The 27,834-nt window shown below is 47.0% G+C and overlaps 1 protein-coding gene across 3 annotated transcripts in view; it reads left to right on the top strand.

Annotated features, from left to right (window-relative positions):
* Positions 1–27,834, top strand: part of LOC119962749 (probable E3 ubiquitin-protein ligase HERC1) — a 594,360-nt gene that overhangs the window by 509,326 nt on the left and 57,200 nt on the right. For all 3 annotated transcript variants that reach the window (XM_038790765.1, XM_038790766.1, XM_038790764.1), the window contains exons 68-73: positions 106–228; positions 7,164–7,266; positions 9,426–9,595; positions 12,359–12,497; positions 14,578–14,747; positions 21,435–21,604. In XM_038790765.1, coding sequence (XP_038646693.1) covers positions 106–228; positions 7,164–7,266; positions 9,426–9,595; positions 12,359–12,497; positions 14,578–14,747; positions 21,435–21,604 — 875 coding nt within the window. The remainder of the gene's footprint in view (positions 1–105; positions 229–7,163; positions 7,267–9,425; positions 9,596–12,358; positions 12,498–14,577; positions 14,748–21,434; positions 21,605–27,834) is intronic.

Raw genomic sequence — 27,834 nt, 5'->3', positions numbered from 1 at the left:
CTGGCCCTGTGAGGCAGCAGTGCTAACCATATTATTTATTCATTCATAAACTATTTCCATATAAATCTCATAAAACAAGATTAGATATTTCCTTTATTTCCTCAGGTGGCCTGTGGGTTGAATCACACTCTTGTTGTTTCATCGGATGGAATGATAGTCTGGTCGTTCGGTGATGGAGACTATGGAAAGCTGGGATTAGGAGCTTGCACTGTTAAATGCTGTCCCCAGGTGAGAGTATAAGGCATATCTTAGCCACCACATAAAGGATATTGTAGAATCCACACAGAGTGACCACAAGGAATGAAGGGTAGGATGCAAAAAATAAAGGTTTATTGACACGTACAAACTCCCCGAAGAGTTCTCTTGCCCGACCTTCACTCAGGTCGGGGTTTTTATACTGCACGGGCTCCCCTCGTTAAAGAGAGAGCCCCGCCCTGTTACCAGGGAAGTTTGTACTTGGTAGAGGTCATGGGAACCGGATGGTCCACACACCATGACCCCATGGGGACTGCAAGAGATATGTATACTACCTACTTGTTTAGGTTTGTAGGATGAGTACCATCTTATGTATTCACTATAAAGTATTTGCAGTATATAGTCTAATGTTGCAGTATATAGTCTAATGTGGGAAGATTTTTCATTTATTTATCATAACTTAGATATTTGAATGTAGTCTAGCAACCAATAGTAGTAATACATTTAGGAAATATAAAACCAATATTTAAAGTTTAGTCTGGTAGTATTTTAGAGTGGGGTTAGGGTTAGTTTTGACATGATTTATTGACTGTCTGTAAATTGCACCTCGACGGGAAATACACAACAACCTGTAAGGTTGCAGGTCCATCTGCTGTGATTTATTAACACAACAAACAAAAAATACAACTTGAAATGGGGCACGAATTGGAAGCATATTTGTCTATATTTGCTCAAATTTCCTATCCATGTATACCATAATCATGTAACATTCACTTATTCTACCTCATCATGAAAAACTGGTAGCGTGGGTTAATTATTTGGTAACTGTTGTTGCTTGATTTGAATAAAGTCACTGTTCACAAATTAAGCGTAACACCATTACCTATATGTCATGCAGAATACTGTGATTGAGATGCTCTATGAATTGTGTGTCATGCTTTATTATATGTATTGGGGTTTTAGGTTATTGCGTGATTTTTTTAACCGTATCTATTTGTTAGTACCACACGTTTACAGAGCATGGAAACTGGAGCGTTTTAGGACTAATTATTTTGCTTAAATTGAGAATAGGTGCGATTTTGCCAACCCATTGTGCCCGGAACCAGTCACGTTGTGCCAGGAGCACCGTGGGAGAGGCCATTCGAGGGCATGATCCAGATAATCATTTTTTAACAGCTCATTTAAATATGCACAGCCTATCGGAGGTTGCGTTCTCCCAGCTCCCGGGAGTCACCAGCCTCGCCTGTGAGGCCTCAACTGGGCACCAATTCAGTACTGGTCTCCACAAGCAGAGACCAGGTGTGATGGCCACTCTGGGGGTCTCAGAGGCCATTGGAGCCTCCGGGTGGTCAGGGACAGGGCAGGGTACTACCCTGACACTCCTCTGGCACCTAGGCACCCTGACAGTGACAACTTGTCCGTGCCAAGTCAGCATTGCTGGGTGCCAAGCTGTCAGCGCCATAATGTCACTGCCAAGGGCCAGGGCTTGAGAGGGGGGCTATGCACATGAAAGTGGGATTATGAAGGATGAAAGGGAGGGCTCATAAGGTGGTGTGCTCACTTGGTGGGTGTATTGCTCATATCTGCGGGAGGTGGCATTGTTGTTGGGGGTGGACCCTCAAGCTCACTTAGAGACAGGGGTCCCCAAGGAGCTAGCCTTGCTGAAAACATTTTGTAGGCTAAAATGGAAAGAGGTGTAGGTGAATCCAGGTCTGACCCAAAAAAACGGGGAGAAACACTGCCAAATTTGCCCAAAACGATGCATTTTTTGGTAGAATTGCACCATTGGATTGGATTGGATTGGCTTATTGTCACGTGTACTGTGGTGCAGTGAAAAGTATTGTTCTGCATACAGCACAAACATACCATTCCGTACATGAAAAGAAATTGCGTTGGGTGAACGGCCAGAGAATGACATTCCCTGGCCGAATCGGGGGTGGCATCGCTTTTGCGATGCTCCGCCCCCTCCAAAGCGGTGCACTCGTGCCTTTTCGACGGCCTGAGGCCTGCCCCCCGATACTCCACCCCCGACCGGCCGAGTTCCTGATGGCGCGGGACACGTGTGGTCACATCTGTCAGGATCTCAGCGTGGCGGCTGTGGACTCAGTCCAGCTCCGCCACAGTCGGGGGAGGGTCCATCCGCAGGTAGGGGGGCGCACTGTGGTGGGGCAGTCCAGGATGCGCGAGCCGGAGGAAGAGGGGGACTATTCTGTGAGCAACCTCCCCATGAAGCATGGCGCCGCCGCTGCAGGCCGCCGCCCTGTGTATGGGCGGCCACGGACCCGGAAATTCTCTAGAGCATATCGACAGCTAGAGCCGGGTTCTGTAAGCTGCTGTCCTGCAAGCCCCCGCAAAACAGGGAATCAGTGGACGTTTTGCGACAGTTTTCCTGGCGTAAAACGGCATCATTCTCACGCTGGCGTGGTGACAAAGCCCCAGAATTGGAGAATCCAGCCCAATGTATAAGAGATGTAAAAGAGGATCTGTGTGAGAGAGCTCGCAGAGTCGCCACACTCTGGTGTCATCTTGTGGAGAGGTAATTAGCTTTTAATTCCTACTGTGATAGGAAGTTTTATCTCCAATTATGAATGATGTCGGCCATGGCTAAATTAGTAGCACTGTTGCCTCTGAGTCAGAAGGTTTTCTTTAAAAAATATTTTGATTCAAATTTTTAACATTTTAACATTTTAAAAACGTCACAACACAAAAATAAACCCAACACTACACCCCACGTCCGCCCCCCCCCCCCCCCCCCCCCCCCAACAGTTAACGGTAACTGGTTCTCCAAAATGCAGAATAAACAGACTCCGTCTCTTGTGGAACCTATCATTTGGCCCCTTAGGGCTAATCTCTTAGGGTGTTGTCGGGCTAATCTCTAAATGTACGAACTCCACTAGATCCTCCAGCTACACCAAGGCACAAGATGTAGCAGCTGACCTCTACCCACACAAAACCTGCCTGCGGGCGATGAGAGAAGCAAAAGCTAAAACATCTGCCCCCTGCTCCTGCCTGCAGCTCTGGCAAGTCTGACACCCCGAATATGGCCACCAGAGGACTAGGCTCCAAATCCATATGCATGATCTCCAACATGGTGCTGAAAAACAGCCTCCAAAATTTCTCCAACTTCAGGCAGGACCAGAACCTATGTACACGGTTAACTAGCCCCCTCCCATACCGTTCACAAATATCCTCTACCCCTTAAACAGCCGGCTCATCCTCGACTTCGTCAGGTGTGCCGTGTCTACTACCTTTAGCTGTATCAACCCCAGCCTCGCACATGAGGTAGCAGCGTTCATCCTCCGCAGCACCTCACACCACAACCCCTCCTTTAGCGCCAACCCTAGCTCCTCCTCCCACTTGACCTTAACCCCCTCCAGAGACACTTTACCTTCCTCCAAAATCCTCCCATAAATCACCGAGACGACCCCACCCTTCAGCCGCATCACCGACAACACCACCTCCAATAATGAGGGTGAAGGTGCTACTGGAAAGGTCAGAAAGATATTTTTCACAAAGTCCCGCACCTGCATGTACCAGAATCCACCCACAAGTGAACCCAAACTTCCCCAAACTTGTAAACCGCCCTTCCAAAAACAAGTCCTTCATCTCCATCACCCGCCTTTCCTCCCATTCCCGAAACCTCGCATTTATCAGCCAGGCTCAAACCCATGGTTTCCTTGGATTGGCATCATCCTTGACCCCGCCTCTAACCTATAGTGCTGCTGAAATTGCGCCTATATTTTCAGCGTGGCCACCACCACAGGACTCGGCGAATACCACCTGGGGAAAATGGAAGCCACACTGTTTACAACGCCCGCAACACCGACCCCCTGCAAGAACCTGCCTCCATCCTCACCCACAAAGCCTCCGTCTCCCTACTCCAACCGTGCACCTTCTCTGCAATTGCTGCCCATTAATAGTACAACAGGTTCCGTAGGCCCAACCTCCCTGACTCTGCCCTCTCTGAAGTACCATCTTCCTAATCCTAGCCACCCTACTTGCCCAGAAAAATGACAAAACCAACCTATCCACCACCTTAAAAACAACTTTGGCAAAAAGACTGGCAGGTACTGAAATAAAAATAAAAACCGTGGCAAAATATTCATCTTCACCGCCTGCACCCGACCGTCTAATGATGGGAAGACTCTCTCACCCATCCACTCACCCCCCTCCATTTATCCAAGTAGCACCTCAACGCTCAGGCCAAGGGCTCTATTTATTCCAACACAATCAGAATGGGGGGACATGGGCATCCCTGCCTCGTTCCCTGTGCATCGGAAAGTATCCTGAATTAATTTTGTCTGTTTGCACACACGCCATTGAATCCTTAACACAATTTCACATTCCACCCATACCTCAAACGTCGGCCCATCGCAAATCTCTCCAACACCACAAATAATTGGCTCCACTCCACCAACCAAACACCTTCTCCGCACCCAGCATCACCAGCACCTCCAACTCCTTCCCTTCTGCCAGAGAAAGCACCACGTTTAACAGCCGCTGCACATTTGATGACGACTGCCTGCCCTTTACAAACCCCACCTGATCCTCCCCAATCACCTTCAGAAGGCACCCCTCCAACCTGAGCACCAGCACCTTCCCCAATATCTTGACATCCGCATTCAACAGAGATATGGGGCCATATGACCCACCCGATCCTTGTCCTTTTTAAGCAGCAACAAAATAGATGCCTGACCCATCATCTCTGGAAATGCGCCCTGACCATCATGTCCTCAAACATTTCCACCAACAGCAGTGCCAACCTGTCCTTACATTTTAATAAATTTCCACCAGGAAACCATCTGGCCCCGATGCCTTGCCTGTCTGCATTCTCCGCATTGCCACCTGCACTTCTTCCACCCCCACTGGATCCTCCAATCCTGCCCGCTCCTCCTCCCCTACATGAGGACACTCTAATCGCTCCAAAAACTGCCTCATATCTGATTCATCCTCCGGAGGCTCTGACTTATCTGATTCAAAAGGTTCAAGAGATTGAGCACAAACATCTGCACTGGCACTCTTATGTAGTACCGAGGGAGTGCAGACTTCTGAGTGCTACATTAAACTGAGGCCCTGTTTGCCCTCTCAGGTAGACATAAAGCTCCAATATTTTAAGCAAGAGCAAGGGAGTTATCCCTGGTATCCTGGCCAATGTTTATCCCTCAACCTATATCACAAAATGGCTTATCTGATCATTATTCCATTGCTGAGTGCTGTTGTGGGCAAATCAGTCACCACATTTCCTGCATTACAACATTTGCTACATTTCAATAAGTGGGGGACTATGATATAATTGAACAGATTAGCATTGAGAGAGAGGAGGTATTAATGGTTTTAGTGGCCTTAAAATTGCATAAACCCCAGGCCCAAATGATATGTATCCTAGGCTGTTGTGTGATGCAAGGGAAGAGATTTTAGTGGCTCTGAGGCTATTTTTCAAATCCCCTCCGGCCACAGGAGAGGTGCCAAATGATTGGAGGATAGTTAATGTGGTACCATTACTCAAGAAGGGGAATAGGGATAAAACAGGTAATTACCGGCCAGTGAGTCTAACACCTGTGCTATGCAAATTATTTGAAAATATTCTGAAGGACAAAATTACTCTCCAGTTGGAGAGGCAAGGATTAATTAACAATAATCAGCATGCTTTGTCAGGAGGAGATCGTGTCCAACAAATTTGATTGAATTTTTAGAGGAAGTGACTAGATGTGTAGTTGAGGGCAGTCCTGTTGATGTAGTTTACATAGACTCAGTAAGGCTTTTGACAAGGTACCGCATGGGAGACTGATCAAGACAGTAAGACCCCATGGGATCCAGGGTAAGTTGACAAATTCATTCCAAGATTGGCTTGGTGGCAAGAGGCAGAGGCTAACGACCAAAGGTTGTTTTTGAGTCTGGAGGCCTGTGTCCAGTGATATACCTCGGGGACCGGTACTGGGTCCCTTGCTGTTTGTAGTGTACATTAATGGTTTCGATGTGATTGTGAGCAGTATGATCAGCAAGTTCACAGATGACACAAAAATTGGTGGTGTGGTAAATAGTGAGGAGGAAAAAAGCCTTAGATTACAAGGTGATATAGATGGGTTGGTCAAATGGACAGAACAGTTGCAAATGGAATTTAACCCTGAAAAGTGTGATGTGATGCATTTTGAGAGGACTAACATGGCAGTAGAATATACAATGAACTTTAAGATTCTAGGAAGTACAGAGGACCAGAGGAACCTTGGGATGCATGTCCAAAGATCCCTGAAGGCAGCCAGGTAGGTACATAAGGTAGTTCAAAAGGCATATCAGATACTTGCCTTTATTAGCCGAGGCATATAATATAAGAGCAAGGATGTTATAATGTGGTTGTATACAATGCTCGTTAGGCCACAACTAGAGTACTGTGTGCAGTTCTGGTCACTACACTCTAGGAAGGATGTGATTGCACTAGAGGAGGTGCAGAGGAAATTTACTATGATGTTGCCTGGGCTGAAGCATTTCAGCCATGAAGAGATGCTGGCTAGATTGGGGTTGTTTCCTTAGAGAAGGCTGAGGGGGAAACTTATTGAGGTGTACAAAACTATGAGCGATATAGATAGGGTAGATTGTAAGAAACATTTCCCCTTAGTTGAGGGGTCAAAAACCAGGGTGTGGAGATTTAAGGTCAGGGACAGGAGATTTGGAGGATATTTGGGAGGGAACTTTATGCACTGGTGGTAATCTGGAACTCTGCCTGAAAGGGTGGTAGATGCAGGAACCCTCATAGCATTTAAGAAGCATTTAGATGAACACTTGAAATGCTAGTGAATACAAGGCTGCGGACAATGTGCTGGAACATGGGTTGAGTATACATAAGTGTTTGATGGCTGGCGCTGTAAAACCCTAATACTATGACTTAAAGTACTTCGGACATATTGAGGTTGTGGAAGGCACCATATATAAACAAGTCTTTCTTTTTTAAATCTTGTTATCTTACCATGCAGAAAATTGAAAGCCTTTGCAATAAAGGAGTGAAGAAAATTGCTTCTGGAACCCAGTTTTCTGTTGTACTGACAAAGGATGGGCATGTATACACTTTTGGACAAGGTATCTTTCTATCTCATACAGTCATATTATTCTAATCAATGAAATACTGATATGATACTTAGACAATACACTTAAGAGGTTTTTAGGGGCGATGCATTTTACTCTGAAGCTACTTGCTATCATGTGAGACATATCACCACTGTGGTGCAACTGGAAAGCATTGGACTACAAGTCGGGGAAAAGTTCTACTGACATTATGTAGTTCAGTATTGAAGCCAATTCTGAGCGTCATTTGGAAGCATTGCCTAGTATGCCCTGGTGGGCATGCTTGCCCCCACAAGAAGTCAACAAACACCCCCAACCCTCCAGCTCTTTACACCAGCCCTTCTCCCCAGGGCCTCCCTGATTGGAGGATTTAAACTAATATGGCACGGGGATGGGAACCTATATAAGGATTCAGAGCAGGGGGAATCAAGACTAAGACAAAAATATAGCAAGGAGAATAAGAAAAGTGATTGGCAGGGAAATCAAGGGCAAGAATCAGTTAAGGACACAGTAAAAAATATAGTAGGGACAGGACAAAGAAAGTTAAAATGACTTCAGGTTTTGTACCTGAATGCTCGGAGCATTCAAAATAAAATGGATAAATTGGTTGTGCAAGTAGATGTAAAGGGTTATGATATAGTTGGGATTACAGAGATATGACTCCAAGGTGACCAAGGGTGGGACCTAAACTTTGAGAGCTGCTCAGTTTTTAGGAAGGACAGACAGAAAGGAAAAGGTGGTGGAGTTGCATTGTAGGAGATATTGATACAATATTGAGGAAAGATATTGGCATAGACGATGTGAAATCTATATGGGTTGAGTTAAGAAACAACAAGGGTCAAAAAACATATGTAGGGGTGGTATACAGACCACAAAACTGAAGTGGTAATGTTAGGAATAGCATTAGACAGGAAACCAGAGATGCTTGTGATGAATACATCTGTGACTATGGGTGACTTTAATCTGCAAATAAATTGCGTGAATCAAATTAGTAACAATACAATAGAGGAATTTCTGGAGTGTTTTTCTGGGCCATTACGTTGAGAAACCCAACAAGGGTACAGGCCATCTTGGAGTGGGTGTTCTGCAATGAGAAATGATTAGTTGGCAAGCTAGTTGTTAGCGAATCCCCTTGAGATGAGTGACCATAATATGATAGAATTCTTTATCAAGTTGGATAGTGAGGTACTTGATTCTGAGGCCAGGGTCCTGAATCTCAATAAAGGTAACTATGATGGTATGAGGCATGGGTTGGCTATGGTGGACTGGGAAACATTACTGAAAGGAAGGACAGTGGAAAGACAATGACGCAAGAGTAGAAAGGGAACAAAACTTTGGCTTACAGGGGAAATTAGAGATAGTATTAGATTCAAAGAAGAAGCATACAAATTAGCAATAAAAGCAATAGACCTAAGGATTGGGAACAGTTCAAATTCAGCATAGGCGGACTTATGGATTGATTAAGAAAGGGAAAATGCAAAATTAAAGTAAGCTAGCGGGGAACATAAGAACTGACTGTAAAAGTTTCAAATGGTATGTAAAGAAGAAGATTGATAAAAACGAAGGTAGACCCCTTACAGTCAGAATCGCGGGAATTCATAACAGGGAACAAAGAAAGTAATTGAGGCCAAAACGTTGTGTGATTTCAAGAAGGATATAGCTCTTGGGGCTCAAGGGATACAGGTGGGAAGGCGGGATCAAGGTATTGAATTTGATGATTAGCCATGATCATAATGAATGACGGGGCAGGCTCAAAGGGCTGAACGGCCTCCTCCTTATATTTTATATGTATGTTTCTATGTATGATCCTCTCCTTTGGCCTTCAGCAGCACCAGCAGTGGCCACTGCTCCTGATGGTGCTGATCGTATAAGAACTTCAGGTTGGTTGGCAGCTCTCAGAGGTGAAACATCCACTCTGCAGCATCCGACGACAGGCAGCAGCCTGCCTGATTGATTTTAATCGTGCCAGGGCTCCTGGAAATGGCTGCAGCTGTGTTGCCACCGGCTAGTGCTTTGGTCCACTGCTACAATCATTAAATTCTTCCCATTCTTTCAGCTCTGCCTAACCAGAACCTCCCCTATCCTTTATGCCAAATGAAAAACACCAGAGATCAACTTGTTTCAGATTCAGTCACCTGGAAAGTTTTTTCAGAATGCTTTGTTTTTACTTTTAGAACGTCTCATAGGTTTGCCGGACTCAATGCTGCGTAATCACAATCGTCCACAGCAAGTACCCTCGCTGGAAGCAATGTTCGTTGAAGATATTGCAGTGGGATCAGAGCATACGCTTGCTTTGTGCTCTACAGGGGATATATTTGCCTGGGGATGCAATGCTGAAGGCCAGGTAGGACAGCTAAGTATAATATAAGGACATTTATTTACTTCATGCACAAAAATTCCTCCTTATTTTGACAGCTAATTTCATTTGAATTAACCAAAGATGATAACAAAATTCATTAAAATTTTGTGCAACATTTTGGAAATTTTGGTGCTGCTCCTATCTGGCCCGTCTTTTTGGCTGGAATGAGAGTGTGGAGAATAGAGCACTTTTAAGCAGCTCTAGCTTTACAAGCTCTCCGGCGCCAATTCAGCCCCAATGAATCCAACGCCTCTGGGAATGAGAATTACTCTAGGTTCACGTGGGCAGAGTCATGGCCATTTGGGGCTGGTTTAGCACAGTGGGCTAAACAGCTGGCTTGTAATGCAGAAGAATGACAGCAGCGCGGGTTCAATTTGCGTACCAGCGTCCCTGAACAGGCTGCGGAATGTGGCAATGAGGGGCTTTTCACAGTAACTTAATTGAAGCCTACTTGTGACAATAAGCGATTATTATTATTAGTAGTACTAGTAGCATGTCCTGAATTGCTGCAGAATTAGCACCCCCAATAAGAACGCAAAACCGCACGCAATCAACACTTTGGTGGGGAGGGGGGGGTGAACTACTAGCCTCATTGCCCCCGACCCGGTGATGCAACTAGGTTGTTAAATGTCGCAACAGCACCGTGGTTAGCACTGTTGTTTCACAGCCCAGGCGATTGAAAGCTCCCAGGTGGTCGAGATTTAGCAGGGTGGTACCCTGGCACTCTGGATGCCACCTGAGCACCTTGGCACTACCACTGCAGGCAGTGCTACCCTGGAAGTGCAGGACTCCAAAGTGATCTCAGATCAGAGGGATATATAGGGACAGATAGGGGCTGGTTTAGCTCACAGAGCTAATCGCTGGCTTTTAAAGCAGACCAAGCAGGCCAGCAGCACGGTTCGATTCCCGTACCAGCCCCCCCGGACAGGCGCCGGAATGTGGCGACTAGGGGCTTTTCACAGTAACTTCATTGAAGTCTACTCGTGACAAGCGATTTTCATTTCATTTCATATGCAACAAACTGCCTCCACGTCTGATGTGCTGTGTGGGATCACACGCAGAAGGAACGGTAGGCCACGTAAAACAAGGAAGTATGACACCAGTTAACTTTAATCTTAAGAATGGGGCTAGAAGTGTGTGGCCCCCTTGGAGGGGTGGCCTGGGTGGGCTCCCGAATGATCGGACACTTTGAGTACATTTACAGGATACTGAATATTCAGTAGAGTGAGCAGCCAGGAGCCTGTAACTTGTACCAAATGGGTGCATTTAAAACGAATACTGCAACAATGGTAGCCTGAGTCTGGCCACACCGATCCCGAGGGGTTCACCCCAGATCCACGGAGTTGCATCACAAAGTCGCTCCCTTCTACTACTCCCCACACCATCCCTCCAGCAAACGCTCCAATTTTTTTAACCGTTTATCAAACTTTGCTTATCTTCTCTACTCTCAGCAGCCATGGCGCCCAGTCCGTGTTTTTAAATAGCAGTAGTAAATCGCGCCTGCGTGACTTCCGCCTGAGAGGGATGGAGTGTTGCGGAGGCCTGGAGCCTGGAGTCAAATGCACTAATTAGACTTAAATGTATGCAAATACTGGTTTTGCATGCCACCCCCAATACGAGACACAAACCTTTTTATCGCCACCAGTGAGGGCCTCCGGAGAATGGCGCCTAAATTGGCGCCGGGTGTAGACCTCGATTTTGGCCGGACTCCCGATTCTCCGCCCGATCACAGTTTGCGAGGTGGAGAATTTGGCCCAATATTTTGTTTTTGCATGCACTTTATTGAACATTTTTGGTAGTGTCCAGTGTTGTACTCCCCACTCTGTGGGACATGGCTGAGCTAGCCTCACTTCTATACATTTTAAAGCACATTGTTCATGAGGCAATCTCAATAGGGGCAATTACAGTGTTGTAAGTGAACTCAACAGCTAACACACTGAGATGGAGAGACAATTAGACAGGACTGGCAACACTCTTTAAGCACCTCATTTTCTTACCTTGGCTGACTGTCCCCACCACCAACACACCGAAGACTCCAAGCTTTCCAGTTACTCTTCCAATCCCCTTCATTCCACAATACCCCTCACCACTGACTCACCCTAACTATTCTGAGCCACCATGCAAGAGACCTTCTGCTGCTTCCATCCCTTGTGCTATAGTGTTAAACAAGGACAACTACTGACCTTGCACACAGCTTGCAGGCCTTTCAACAGATACCACAAAATTCTCTGACTTCATGTTGAATGTAGGACTTAATTGAAAACTGTTTCACATTAATGCGTCTTCACGCCATGCAAATTGTTGACAAGACTGAATCCACCATAGGCCGCGCGCAGACACGTCAGTGAATTTATCTCTGCATCTCCTCCCACAGTTGGGAAACTGAATTTTCACATCCCGCTAAGTCATGTTTTCCATGATTTATAGGGTCCATAAATCCATCCCCTTGTCATCAAAGCTTCATCAATGAGAGTTTATTTTACCTTAATTAATTCTATCCTGTTACTTTAATTACTCAGCAACTCGATTAACATTTTGTCCTATGACTACCAGAAGCATAGAAGGCAAACTAAATGTACTCTGGGTTATATTCCTCTTAATTTCTTTGCATTTCTAGCATAGATTTTTTTAAGCTAAACTGCACGGCTAAAGCCTTGTTTAGTATGTTTTAAAATTTCATAATTTGTCTCTTGTCTTTGTACCTTTATTGTGAGTTAGTGCCATACATTTTAAATTCCCTTTCTGCAGCTTGGTCTAAGCCATACCAACCAAGTAAAAGAACCAACATTGATTGCTAACCTTCAAGGGAAGAATATTCATCAGATTTCAGCTGGTCGATGTCATAGTGCTGCATGGACCACGCCGCTTCTTTCACCTTCGACTCCAGGTGACATTACATAATTACAGGTGGACAATAAATGCTGGCCTATCCAGCAATGGCCATGTCCATTAAATGATTTTTTAAATAAAATCTTGTAACACAATCAATGAAACTGGAACAAAAGCGTTTAGAGTGTCCTGTTGAATTTGTTTGTGATTGAGAAGTGTTTATGAACTATTATAACGAACTGAAAGCTGTCAAACATAATAAATGGTTCTGGTGCATGACTTCTAACTATGAGACGGGTCTCATCACATCAAAATTGAAAGAACACTGGCCTATCATATTACAGAAGAAAGACTATTGGAGTTGGGCAACATATGCACACCTGCTGGCGTGACTGACAATCTGAAAATATTTTTAATTGATGATTATTGAGGTTATGCAGGCCTTTTAGAATGTTTAAGTTACTGTTGATGTAACTGGTATTATATTTTGAAGTTCCTGTGATTATAAAGAGCACACAATGAATACATGAATAAATTGTTAACATCTGGTGTTGTTGTAGCAAAGACTGTGGGCATGATTTAACCAAACAATTTCCAAGTGTCATTTTGGGCGAGCTTTGCAGGGTATTTCTCGCAGGCTCATCGGGTGAGATCCACACTGGTATTTACCCGCACTTAAGTCATTTTTTTGGGCCTGAAGAGTTTCTCCCTGATGAAATGTTTTCAGCAATGGGGAGCTGAACTCGCCAGTGAGACTGGCTCCTCCGAGATCAGGCCGCCATTTGAAAGGGTGCCCAATCTTAAGTAAGTTTTAGGGTCCTCCAGACCTCCTACCCAAGGGCAAGGGCACCCCCTGTACAAATGGGCATTACCACACACATCCCCAAGTGAGGACACCGCTATGGGGTCGCTGAGGGCCTCCCCCACATCCTTCATACTAACCTCTCTCCCCTCCGGTCTCGGCCCATGGCACTGGCATCTGGGTCACAAGGCCGAATTGAACTCGAGTTCTTGGGGCAGTGCTAATCACTGTGTCGCCCTGTTGCCCCCAGATATCATGAGGCATTCCAAGTGTCACAAAACTTGCAAGAGGCCTCTCGCACCGAGTCAGGCGCGACGAGGCTGTTCTCCGATCGTGTCTTGTAACTCTTTAAAGTGCTAGGTGATGTAACAATTTGAAGCATTGTGAGAACTGAATTTGTGGAGTGATTTTGATATAGAATCATTGATCAGATTTAATGCCATGTTCCCCACTACCCCAAGATGAGTTTGGAAGCTGGGGGGCCATTTGATTGGGTGGAAAGGCCTTTTGATCATGTGGGAGAGCCTGCGGTGGGAACCCTGCCACCTCCCTGTCTCTCCCCAAAACCACTCCCCCTTATCCCTCCCCCAGATGGGAAAGGTAGAGGGCAACATTCCTGTCCAGAGGTGAATTGAGGCTCTTAAGTAGCCATTTAAAGGTCACTGATGGCCACATGCCACTGCCACTGGTATTCAACCTGTGGATGAGGGATTCACCATGCAAGAAGACCTGCCTTGTTTGACTGCAGCCAAGTAGGAGAAATCCCTCGTTTATAAACATTCTATGCCCAGTCAAGGGGCTTTGCATCAGGAATGTGGAGTGGCCCACGGAGAACCACCTCTATACCCTTACTTCTGAGCCCCCTCCTCTCCCCTGGCTTGTGACCCCCATTCCGCCCACAATCTACCTGAGGATCCAGCGGCGATCCTCAAGGTAGGTTCAAATGTTGAACTGGTAATGGCCACTGTTCCCGACGGTGTACCTGTATCAGAGAGCTGTTGGCCTCTGGGCGGCAGTTTACTGGGGAGGAGATGGGATTTCCACCCTTCTGGGTGCTTGAATACGTGGGAAGCTCAGTGTCCAGATAATTGCCTGATTGTCTGTTAATTCCATCGGGCATCCCAGAGACAACCTACAAGGTGTTCCTATCAGTTCTCCAACTGGTAGATGAGACCCCCGTTGCACATATAAAATTTTGCCCATTGTCCTGCACCTTCAACTCCAAAATTTACTACAAATAGGTACAAGAAAAGCTGAATTTTAAAATTGGTAAGCAACTAAGCTCTATTATCTTTGAATTCAGAATAGTAATTTATTCTCTTTTTTTTAATTGAAGGTAGCACAATTCCTGTTCAACTCGGTATACCAGAGATGGTACCTCCACAATACCATGTGCTTAAAGGCTGCAGCCCAAAAGTTCTTACAGACAGGCTGCGTGTGCTGTTTCACTTCTCTGATCTGATGTATAAGTCTTGGCGATTGCTGAATCTCAATTCTAATCATCAGGTAAAATATTTATTTCAATCCTGGTTAAAAATACTGTTTATTTTTCATTGTGGCAGGCACACAAAGTTAGAAATCACTTTGGCCAAACCTCTGTCTTAAAAACCTGAAGATAACAGAAAGAAAGAAGTACTCAAGAAGATAAAGTCTTTGGGAAGGATAAGTGAGAGCTGGGAACCATGTAGTAAATCTTGATTTCAACATTGTAAGGACATAGAGGGAAAAAACAGAGAATGTGGGTTATTTAAAGCTTTGTTGAGGTGAGAGACAGGTTGTCATTTTAACATCCTATCAGGAGTACAAGGGAGAAATAATGGACATTTTGCAAAAGTGGCAGGACAGGAACTGTTTGGCACAAAAATGAAACCAAGCATCTAGGCTGCCCATTAACAGTGGTGGAGGGTTGGAGTTGTTTTTGAGTTATAGGGAAAAAACTAATAGATAATGAATATAAAATTAATAGATAAACAGCAGCCAAACATGGAGCCGTAAAGAGTTGGTTGTTGGTGGAACTTAGAAAAAGGCAGCTTTTGCTAAGCCTGAAATTTGGTGCAGGTGGGATCTCTGAAAGATACTTGTCAAGCTTCTGTTGAGATTAATTGTTAGACTCTGATTTAGAACTTTACAACTGAAAGCCAGTTAAGATACCTGGTGAACAGAAACAGCCTGACAGAGGGAGTAAAGGTAAATGCTGGGATTGATTCTCCATTGCCTGACGGCCATATGAAGTGAAATGAAAATCGCTTATTGTCACGAGTAGGCTTCAAATGAAGATACTGTGAAAAGCCCCTAGTTGCCACATTCCAGCGCCTGTTCGGGGAGGCTGTTACGGGAATCGAACAGTGCTGCTGGCCTGCTTGGTCTGTTTTCAAAGCCAGCGATTTAGCCCTGTGCAAATGGAGCATCGAGGGTAAAATCCGTTGTGATGCTCAGATCCCCCACTGGTGGCCTCAGCGCACTACCTTCCTGCGCCAATGGGAATTTTTCATCCATTTACATTTGATAAACGGGCTGGAAGCCCAATTCATATCCCGCCTGTAATGCACTGACCCCCCCAGAGCGGGAAATCCTCCAGGTGGGCTTTGGTGCATGTTTGCCCAAGCGTGGCCCTGACATGGTGGACCCCGAGATGGATCAAGGGGGGTCAGTGGATAACTGAGGTGCCCCCCAGGCAACCCTACTGCCCTCCCCCCCTCCACTCACGGGAAGAGATCCCACCCCCACTCACAGGCACTTCCACTCCCCCCATCATCGCTGATACCTGGCATTGCACCTTGGCCCAGTGGCACTGCCCTGTCCCCAACCACTCGGGCAGCAATGACATCCGAGTCTCTTCTCTCTCTCTCTCTCCTCTCCCCCCCCCCCCCCCCCCCCCCCCCCCCCCCCCCCCCCCACCTCCAGCAAAAACTCGGAAATGTATATTTTAATGAATTTAGATGCTCATTTATGCTGGACAAGAACCTGATTGGTCTGGTACCACAGGCCTGGAGTGTCGGGCTCCTTTTGGCACCCAGCGCGTTCCCCATTTAGGGGCACCTCCACTATTCTACGGGAATAGTGGGATGTGCACTGGGTACAGCAGGGGAGAGAATCACACCCATTAAGTCAGATGAACCTTGGTGAGGCCACATTTTGAATACTGTGTGCAGTTCTGGTCACCTCATTTTAGGAAGGATGTGGAAGCTTTGGAAAAGGTGCAAAGGAGATTTACCAGGATGTTGCCTGGAATGGAGAGTAGGTCTTACAAGGAAAGGTTGAGGGTGCTAGGCCTTTTCTCATTAGAACGGAGAAGGATGAGGGGCGACTTGATAGAGGTTTATAAGATGATCAGGGGAATAGATAGAGTAGACAGGCAGAGACTTTTTCCCTGGGTGGAACAAACCATTACAAGAGGACATAAATTTAAGGTAAATGGTGGAAAATATAGGGGGAATGTCAGAGGTAGGTTCTTTACCCAGAGAGTAGTGGGGGCATGGAATGCACTGCCTGTGGAAGTAGTTGAGTCGGAAACGTTAGGGACCTTCAAGCGGCTATTGGATAGGTACATGGATTATGGTAGAATAATGGAGTGTAAATTAATTTGTTCTTAAGGGCAGCACGGTAGCATTGTGGATAGCACAATTGCTTCACGGCTCCAGGGTCCCAGGTTCGATTTCGGCTTGGGTCACTGTCTGTGTGGAGTCTGCACATCCTCCCCGTGTGTGCGTGGGTTTCCTCCGGGTGCTCCAGTTTCCCCTCTCAGTCCAAAGATGTGCAGGTTGGGTGGATTGGCCATGATAAATTGCCCTTAGTGTCCAAAATTCTATGATCTATGATTAACCTAGGCCAAAAGTTCGGCACAACATCGTGGGCTGAAGGGCCTGTTCTGGGCTGTATTTCAAAACTCCACTGCCAAAAATACGCTTTAAAATTTTCTTTCATAATTATGCTCTCCCTTAAGCAATTTGCAATCTAAAATCCAGACCAGGTTTTCCAAATGACAATTTTAAACAAAGCATCCACTCCACTTTGAACAATGAATCCAGTCCAGGACTTTGAACCACCTCCTTTCAAGATTTCTTTGAGCGCAACTTTCCCACCACATTACGCCTAGTGCTGATCCCATTACACCAGTTGCATAGCGGGAGAGGTTTTACGCCAGACGCCGACCCCTAAACCAGAAGTGATCTGGATCAAGTTTCCACCCACCCACCAGGTACGCGGTACATACTCGTGCGACTCGGCCAACATTGTCTACCTCATACACTGCAGGAAAGGATGTCCCGAAGCATGGTACATTGCCGAGACCATGCAGACGCTGTGACAATGGATGAACGGACATCGCGCGACAATCGCCAGGCAGGAATGTTCCCTTCCAGTTGGGGAACACTTCAGCAGTCAAGGGCATTCAGCCTCTGATCTCCGGGTACGTGTTCTCCAAGGCGGCCTTCAGGACGCCGAGCAGAAACTTATAGCCAAGTTCCGCACACATGCGTACGGCCTCAACCGGGATCTTGGATTCATGTTGCATTGCATTCATCCTCCACCATCTGGCCTGGGCTTGTGAAATTCTACCAACTGTCCTGGCTTGAGACAATTCACACCCCTTTAACCTGGGGTTACCCCTATCTCTGGATCTGTAAAGATTCAAAGCATTGTCTTGCATCTTTGACTTTGTCTATATATTTGTTTCTGGAACATACCTCTTCATTCACCTGAGGAAGGAGCAGTGCTTCGAAAACTAGTGATTTGAAACAAACCTGTTGGACTTTAACCTGGTGTTGCAAGACTTCTTACTGTGCTGATCCCAGTCCAATGCCGGCATCTCCACATCACGATCTGGATCAAGTCCTCGCTGGGCGTGATCCAGATCAGCATATTTGAATGAGTCATTGAGCCCATTTAAATATGTGCAGGCCCACTGGGGAGGCCTCACATGGCACATATTAGTACTGGTCTCCACAATGTGATGTGGTGGCTACACTGGAAGACTCGGGGACCATTGGAGCCCTGGGTGGCCGGGGCAGGGGACACTTTGGCACTGCCTGGTTGCTCGGTTGTCCCAAGGGGCAGGGCCCGAGGGGGTCGAAGAGCGGTGAAGGGGAGACTTAAAGGTAGGGGCCCCTCAGCGACCCTGTATGTATGTGGGGGGGGCGGTAGCGATAGCAATGCCCACAAGGATGGATAGGCGTGGAGCCGATCCCCCCATGTCTAGTTGGTGTTGGGGGGAGGTTGGGGATCACGGGAACATTTAATGATATGGGGAGGTGGCCCCTCCAGTGTTGCCCATGCTTGTGGGGAGGGGTGGTATGGGGGACCCTCAACCTAAGTTTGAGATCTGGGCACCCTTGCCTTGATCTCGGAAGAGCAGGTCCTCCCAGGGTCTTTAGTTCCCCACGGCAGAAACAAATTCCAGCTGTTCGCACTGGGGAAATGCTCCCTTCCCATTAACGGCGCACCCCCACCTCGGGTTTTCCAGGGACGAGGGATGCAATCAGCGAGAAATCCCATTGACAACGGTGGGACCTGAAGATTCCTTCGGGCAGCATGTATGCACAAGTGGCTAGCACTGTGGCTTCACAGCACCAGGGTCCCAGGTTCGAATCCCCGCTGGGTCTCTTGTGCGGAGTCTGCATGTTCTCCCTGTGCCTGCGTGGGTTTCCTCTGGGTGCTCCAGTTTCCTCCCACAATCCAAAGACGTACAGGTTAGATGGATTGGCCATGCTAAATTGCCCCTTAGTGACCAAAAAGGTTAGATGGGGTTATTGGGTGACGGGGATAAGGTAAGAAGTGAGGGCTTACGTGGGTCGGTGCAGACTCGATGGGCCGAATGGCCTCCTTCTGCACTGTATGTTTTATGTTTATTCTGTTGGTTGGCGACCTCCATCTCCGACAACACGCAGCAGGTTGTGCAGAAAATCCCCAGCCCCGGAGTAGTCCATGCAGCTCCGGTTGCTGATATGGGGCCCTGCACTTCTGGCCGTAGGTCCACGCAACATGGTGGACCCACACCGTGGACCGGCCCCGACAATATAGCACCCCCCCCCCCCCCCAGATCGCGCGCCCGCTGATTGGTGGCCCCCAATCGCGAGCCTGACCATCCAATTGGAACCATGAGTGAACCACGTTGGTGGAACACGGCCAGTTGCCAGCGGAGAATCGCCATGGGCGCCTCTTTCAATGGCCCCAGATCGACGCTGTGTCGTCTGACCGTGCGCGCGTGACTGCGGCCGATTCTCTAATCCCCAGATAATCGCAGGAAGGCGTTGGCCCCAATTGCGGATCTGACGCCCCATTCTCCGCCCCCATGCCGAGCGCGATTGCAGCTCGGAGAATCTCGGCCCAGGTGTCTTGAACATGCTTTCTGTCCCAATTCCCTGGTTATCGGGATTGTACCTTGTTCCTTTGAATCTTTGCAACTTCTTTGTCTTGTCCAGCTTCTCTTGGCAGTGTTGAGAGCTTGTCACTCCCCAGTGTCCTGTTTCCAACTGGCCACAAATTCAGCCAAAACCTGAAAGCTATATCTTACAAGGGCCCGAGTTGCTAAGCACCACGTGTTTATACCTTTTATTTATTTTTCACGTTGTAGCCCTCTCTACGCACAATATAGATGCAGTTCAATCTTAACCAGTTGCACGCACACGAACATCTTTGATCAGCATGAATCTATCTATTGGTTTTACCCTTCCAGGAACAGAAACATATAATTAAACCCACTTAAAACTTTATTTTTAATGTTTACCAATACAGAAATAAATCCCTTAAAACTACCTTTGTTTTCGTAACGAAGCTTTCGAGATGGTGCAGCAAAGAAATGGGAGAATGATTCCAAGGTAATGTGAATAGATTGGAGAAGCTGTGGTTGTTTTTCTTGGAGAAGAGAAGGTTAAGAGGAGTTTTATTAGAAGTGTTCATAATCATGAGGGGTATGGAAAGAGCAGATGGAAAGAAACTGTTCCCAGTGTGATGCGACCATCAATTCACACGAGACGATTAGTAGAAGTGAACAGTGGTTTTAATAAGCTAGATCTGTGCCTGCCTGCGACTGCTCTGTACTGAGTGCCTACCCCGAGGGGGCAGAACCACAGGCAGAGCCCACAGGGGCATCAACATAATACTGTACAATACAGTGGTGAATTGCAGTAGCAGTCTGTTCACCACATTCACCCCCTGTAAAAAATTGAAGTCCAGCGGGGGTGAAGTGGGCTCACATATCGAATCTGTCCGGAGTCTTAATCGTTCTCTGTGATCACCTCAGCTGCGGCTTTGCTGTGGGCACGGGGGTTGGACTCGTCGCTGCGGGCACAGGTGTTGGACTCGTTGACTCCGGGAGCGTGTCATCTGGAGCTTCATCACGGTGTGTCGGCGATGGGGCGTGGTGTAGGCCGTGTATGAGTGGGGGCAGTGTTCAGGATCCCCGGGGGGCAGCTGGTAGCCCGCCGTGAGGGATTCGGTTGGTGGTGATAGGCAGTATAGGGGGGGGGGGGGGGGGGGGGGGGGGGGGGAGCGTTGGTGATAGTCACTGGGGAACCGGCGGGTTCCAGATCCCAGAGGGAGACTGTATCGTGTCATCCATCGTGGTGCGCCACATAGGCATACTGAGGGTTGGCATGTAGGAGCTGGATCCTCTCGACCAGGGGTCGGAATTATGGCTCCTCACATGCTTCCGGAGGACAGGCCCCGGTGTTGTCAGCCAGGACGGAAGCGAGACCCCGGAGATGGACATCCTGGGGAAGACAAATAGACGGTCGTGAGGGGTCTTGTTCGTGGCTGTGCAGAGGAGCGACTGAATGCAGTTCCCTCGACTAGCATACATCCGCTTAAGAATTATGAATTGAACCTCCTTCCTAATATTCCCTCGTGTGTTCTGTAGGACTTATTGACTTCTCGTTAGTACAGCCCAAAAGCTTTGGCTAAGGTTGAGAACTCCGTTGACAAGAAATTGTCATCAAAAAAAATTTTACATCACCACGTACAATCATAATTGATTCCTTCGTTAAATAGCTTATTAACCTAGTGAGGTCCCTATCGGAATTAATTGTTTACTTTTTGTTTTGTACTTTTGCTATAGGTCTTGGGCCTGCACATTTACCGTACTTTAATTCTGTTACGGGGTTTCAATAATTGAAAGAAAATCAAAAAGTAAGCAAGAAGGAAAGGATTTTATTGTTTCAAGTTAATTAAAAGTGTTTCATTCGTTCTTTCACCCAGACCAGTATTTCACGGTATAATATTGGATCTTCAGCAATTGCTCAAGGTCGGTTGCGAGGCCTGCTGTCTCCAAAAGTCAACATTCTGCCACTCGTGCGATCAATAGGAAAAACTATGATTCAGGGAAAAACTTACGGACCTCAAATCACAGTGAAGAGAATTTCTGCAAGGTACAGTAACCGAAGAACAACTCTGCAAATTGTTAATACAGTGAAATTATGTTTTTAAATCCTCTTAAAAGGAAACTCTAGAAATACAAAGTATAAAGCTAGTTACTGAACAATCAACCTCTCAGAACATTTTAGTTTACATTAACTCTTAAAATTAAGCATGGCTTTTCATTCTTTATTGCAGGGTATGTCCTTGGACAGATGAACTAAAACTTGATAAATAATGTTCATGAGCTGCAGACACAGATAGTCATATGGAAATATAATGGCTCAAAGAAAGGGGTTCCAGAAAGGTGGCAAAGTAATGAAAGTGGGAAGGGTGGCAATATTGATAAAGGAGAATACTCATTTGTTGGAGAGAGAGAGGCTGTTCCAGAGAGGTCGAGGACAAATCTGTTTGGCTTGAGCTATGAAACAATAAAGGTACCATTATGTTACTCAGTGGAGTCTACATGCCACCAACTAGTGGGAATGATGCAAGAAACAAACTTGCAAGGAAATTACACAAGTGCAGGAATCACAGTAGTTGGAATGGCGATAGAAGTAGTGTAAAGGGTAGAGGGGGGGCAAGAGTTCTGTATTCACGAGAGATTTCTGCAGCAGTATGTTTCTCGTCCAACGTGAAAGGAGGCCTTTCTGGAACAGATTTGTGGGAATAAGGTGGGCCAAGTAGATCAAGTTTCAAGAGGGGAGCATTTAAGGAAAAGTGATCACGATCATAAGGTTGGCTGGGAAAGGATGAGGAACAATCCAGAGCAAGAATAGTTAATTGGGTGAGGGCCAAATTCGATGGGGTAAGAATGGATCTGTCGAAGATAAAGTGGAATTAAAAATTTGCAGGTAAAACTGTGACTGAACAATGCACTGTCTTTGAAGATGAAAGAGTTCAGGTACTGTCAAGGTACACTCCCCGGCGACTTCCAGTGGTAGCCATGGAGTGAACAGTCACACATTTGGTGGCTTCCACTCAAGGCGGTATTGTCAGGTCTTTTCCCCATCCGAAGAGCCAGGTTTTTGGTGCAAAGTGGTGTAGAAGTACCTGGAGAAGGCGTTACTCCTCTGGTGTGGCTGGTGGATGGATCCACGAACTAGGAGTGGGCCAGAAGAAAAGAGCTGCTGGAATGTGGGAGTCTTTGTGGTGCATCGCAGGATAAGATGGTGGAGGGCAAGGGGGTTGTTCTGACCACCCAGTGGTCATCGGAGCAGCTAGTGGAGTTTCTGAACACTACGTTCAGCCAGCAGAGGAAGGAGGCCCTGGAAGACCTGGCCAAAGTGTTGGAGCCAATCAAAGCAGGGATCAAGAGAGTGGAGCAGATGCAGGAGTCCCAGGGCCAGGCCATCCAGAAAGTGGAGGAGGCGGTGGGGGAGCACGAGGAGCAGCTGACATCATTGGTGGCCGAGGTGGGGGTGATGCGGGAGACCCAGAAGAGTCTGAACGAGAAGGTGAAGGACCTGGAGAACCGCTCCACAAGACAAATTCTGATGATCGTGGGGATGCCTGGAGGCATCGAAGGTGTGGAGGTCGGCACGTACATGCTTAAAATGTTGGAGCAGTTGATGGGGGAGGGGGGCCTTTGATCTGGAGGTCGACTGAACGCACAGGGCACTGGTGAGCAGACCACCTCAGGGTATGTGGAGCTAAATGATACGAGGAATGTCACCGTCGCCACACTGTTGGAGACACTCAAGGCGGTGGTCAGGGGGTGCATAAGAAGAAGGTGGAACGGGCGGAGATGGCAAGGCTGGTAGATGAGATCCTGAGGATGGATAGAAGGTATTCGAAGGCTCCAGAGGTAGGGCTGCTGAAGGAGAGCAGAGGCTCAAGATGGAGTTCTGATTAGTGTTCACTGGGAAGGTGGTGGGGCAACTACGGAGGGCCAGGCGGGCAGTATATGAATTTGATGGGAAGGCGAGCAGGATGCTGGCTCACCAGTTGAGGAAGCAAGAAGTGGCGAGGAAGATTGACAGAGTAAAGGACCAGATGGGAAGGGTGGTGTTGGACCTGGAGGGGGTGAATGGTGTGTTTGAGGCATTTTTTAGGTCATTATGTGTGAGTCAGAGCCCCCGGCTGAGGGAGAGAGAATGCGGCAGTTCCAGGAAGGGTTGGAGTTTCCCAGGGCTCGGTGTGGGGGCTGATGGAGGCGCTTCCTCTAGGAGAACGAGCTTAAGGGCATTGTTAACAATGCCTTTTCCGTTCTCAATGGCCAGGCACTCCGTAAGCCCAGTGGTGGCTCGGCCTTGGGGGTCTGAGGGCAGTGGAGGCAGCATTTGGGACTGGTGGGTGCCTCGGTGTGGGCACTGATTTGTGACGAGCATTGGTTTGCACCGGTGGGCTGGATGCAAGGTTTTGGGGGTGGCGACAGCCAGGGATCATGCAATTTGGAGACCTGTTAGTGGCAGGCAATTTGGCGAAGTCGGAGGACCTGGAGGAAGAGTATGAGTTGCCCAGAGGAACGGTTTCAGGTGCCTGCAGGTTTGGGATTTTGTGAAGAGAGAGGTCGTCTGCGATGCTAAGCCACATTCAGTTTGCACATGTGACGGTAGCATGGATGAGTAGGTTTTTTGCGGAGGTAGAGGATATGTGTGGATGGGGCGCGGGGAGGCCCAAGAATCACGTTCACGTGTTCTGGACATGTCGGAAGCTAAAGGGGTACAGACAGGGATTTGCAGACGTAATGTCTGAGGTGCTGGGGGTGAAGGTGGGTGAAGGTGGCCCCAAGTCCAAAGGTAACGATATTCGGGGTGTCGGAAGACTCGGGAGTCCAGGGGGTGAGAGAGGCCGATGTCTTGGACTTTACCTCCCTGAGAGTCCGGACACGGATCCTACTTTGATGGAGGGACTTGCAGTCGCCAAAAGCTGGGATGTGGGTGAGTGACCTAGCGGAATTCTTGAGGCTGGAGAAGGTCAAGTTCATCCTGAGGGGGTCGGTTGAGGGATTCGCTCAGAGGTGGAAGCCATTCATTGACTTCTTTAAAGAGTTCCAACATGCCACAACAATAAACCGCACAGACCTCCTCAGAAGACAAACACGGGACACAACCGTGTCGTCCAGTACTTCCCCGGAGCGGAGAAACTACGACATCTTCTTCACAGTCTTCAACACGTCATCGATGAAGACGAATATCTTGCCAAGGTCATCCCCACATTCCTACTACTTGCCTTCAAACAATCGCGCAACCTCAAACAAACCATTGTTTGAAGCAAACCACCCAGCCTTCAGAACAGTGACCATCACGCCATACAACCCTGCCATGGCAATCTCTGCAAGACATGCCAGATCATCGACACCATTACACATGAGAACACCGCCCATCAGGTACACGGTACATACTCGTGTGACTCGGTCAACGTTGTCTACCTCATATGCTGCAGGAAAGGATGTCCCGAAACGTGGTACATTGCCGAGACCATGCAGACGCTGCGACAATGGATGAACGGACATCGCGCGACAATCACCAGGCAGGAATGTTCCCTTCCAGTCGGGGAACACTTCAGCAATCAAGGGCATTCAGCCTCTGATCTCCGGGTAAGCGTTCTCCAAGGCCGCCTTCAGGACGCGCAACAATGCAGAATCGCAGAGCAGAAACTTATAGCCCAGTTCCGCACACATGAGTACAGCCTCAACCAGGACCTGGGATTCATGTCACATTACATTCACCCCCCCCCCCCCCCCCCCAGCCAAAATTTTCAATTCCCCTTTAGATATAGGGGTTATGCGAGAGGATGAAAAAATTTAAAAGGGTGTAAAGATGAGCCCAGCAACTGCACACCAGTCAGTTTAGCCTAGGTGGTGGGGGAGCTTTGAGTAATTCGGGAGAGAATTAATGGGCCATTGGGCAAATGTGGATTAATGAAGGAGACCAACATGGATTTCTTAGGCAAAAATAATGTTTAGCTAAATAGCTTGAGATTTTGATGAGGAAACAGAGAGGGTTGATGAGGGTAATGCTGTTGATGTGGTGTACATGGACTTCCAAAATGCATTTCATACAGTGCCCCACAAAAGACTTGTGAGCAAAGCTAAAGCTCATAGAATAAAGGGACAGTAGCAACATAGATATGATACTGGCTGAATGACAGAAATAGAGATGAGTAGTTGTTTTCCAGACTGGAGGAAGGTTTATAGTAGATTTCCCCAGTGATCAGTGTTGGGACACCTGCTCTTTCTCATGTATATTAATGACCTAGACATTGGTGTACAGGGCATAATTTCAAAATTAACGCATGAAAACAATCATTGGAAGCATGAGAAGACTAGTGTTAAACTTCAAAAAGACATGACAGGTTGGTGGATGGACAGATGAAATTTAATGCAGAGAGGTGTGAAGTGATTCATTTTGGTAGGTAAATGAGATGAGGCAATATTAAAGAAAGGGTATAATTCTAAAAGGGGTGCAGGAGCAAAGGGACCAGGGGTATATGTGCATAAATCATTGAATTTGGCAGAGCAGGTTGAAAATGCAGTTAACAAGGCATTTAGGTTCTGAGCTTTATCAATTTTGGATTTGTTTATTGTCACGTGTACCGGGGTACAGTGAAAAACTGCATGTAGCTCAGACAGATCATTCTGTACATGAAAAGAAAATACAAAATAGGGCAAACATAAAATGCACAATGTAAATACATAGGCACAGGCATTGGGTGAAGCATATGGCGTGCAGTATTAATCAGTAGAGAAAATGTGTGAAGAGATCAGTTCAGTCCATAAGAGGGTCATTTAGGAGTCTGGTAACAGTGGGGAAGAAGCTGTTTTTGAATCAGTGCGTGCTCTCGGGCATGAAGGACATAAATAAGGAAGTTATGATAAACCTGTATAAAACACTAGTCTGGTCTCAACTAGACTATTACATTGAGTTCTTAGACCAATACTAACCTCATTACAACCTTCAAATGTGGACAAAAATGATGAACTCCAGAGTTGAGATGTAAGAGGGACTACTCTTGACATCAAAGCAGCATTTGACCTAGTATGGCATCAAGGAGCCCGAGCAAAACTGGAGTCAATGGGAATCAGGATTAAAGTCATACCTCGCACAAAGGAAGATGGTTGTGATAGTTGGAAGTCAATCATCTCAGTTCCAGGACATCACTGCAAACGTTCTAAGGGTAGTATCCTAGGCACAATCGTTTTCAAGTGCATCATCAATGACCTTCCTTCCATCATAAGGTCAGAAGTAGGGATGTTCGCTTATGATTGCACAATACTCAATATCATGTACGACTCCTCAGATGCTGAAGCAGTCCATGTCCAAATGCAGCAAGGCTTGGACAATACCCAGGCTTGAGCTGACAAGGTGCATGTAACATTTGCACCACACAAGTGCCAGGCAATGATCATTTCCAACAAGAGAAAACCTAGCCATCACCCCTTGACATTCAATGGCATTACCATCACTGAATCCAATACTATCAACATCCTAGGGATTACCATTGACCAGAAACTGAACAGGACTAGCCATATAAAAACTGTGGGTGCCACAGCAGGTCAGAGGTCAGGAACCCAGTGGCGGGTAATTCACCGCCTGACTCCCTAAAGCCTGTCCACCATCCACAGAAGTATGATGGAATACTCTCCACTTGCCTTGATGAGTGCAGGTCCAACAACACCCACAAAACTTGACATGATCCAGGACAAAGCAGCCCGCTTGATTGGCATCCCATCCACAAACATTCACTCCCTCCACCAATAATGCACTGAAGCAGCAGAGTATACCATCTACAAGATGCACTGCAGGAACTCACCAAGCCTTCTGAGACAGCACCTTCCAAAGCCACGACCACTACCATCGAAAAGAACGTGGACAGCAGACACATGGGAACATCGCCACCTAGAGTTTCCGCTCCAAGCCACGCACCACCCTGACTTGGAAATATATGCCATTCTTTCGCTGTCGCTGGGTCAAAATCCTGAAACTCCCTCCTTACCAGCACTGTGTACATACACCATGTGGACTGCAGTGGTTCAATTAAAGCATCTTAAGGGCAATGAGGGGTGGGGAATAAATGCTGACCTGGCCAGCAATGCCCACATCCCATGAATACATTTTTAAAATGTTCCTGGAATAAGAAATTAAATTTGCTTAGATATAAAGGAGAAGCTGAGGCCGCTCTCCTTAGCAAAATCAAGGTTGAGAGTAGATTTGATTGAGATATTGAATGAAAGGTCTGGACAGAGTAGATAAGAATAAAAAAAGAAGGGGGAGTAGCACTAATGGTTAAAGAATCAATT

This window comes from Scyliorhinus canicula, chromosome 3 (assembly GCF_902713615.1).
Source record: "Scyliorhinus canicula chromosome 3, sScyCan1.1, whole genome shotgun sequence".
Classification (NCBI taxonomy): Eukaryota; Metazoa; Chordata; class Chondrichthyes; order Carcharhiniformes; family Scyliorhinidae; genus Scyliorhinus; species Scyliorhinus canicula.
Note: the sequence above shows the minus strand (reverse complement) of the source record. Positions and strands in the feature narration are given on the sequence as shown.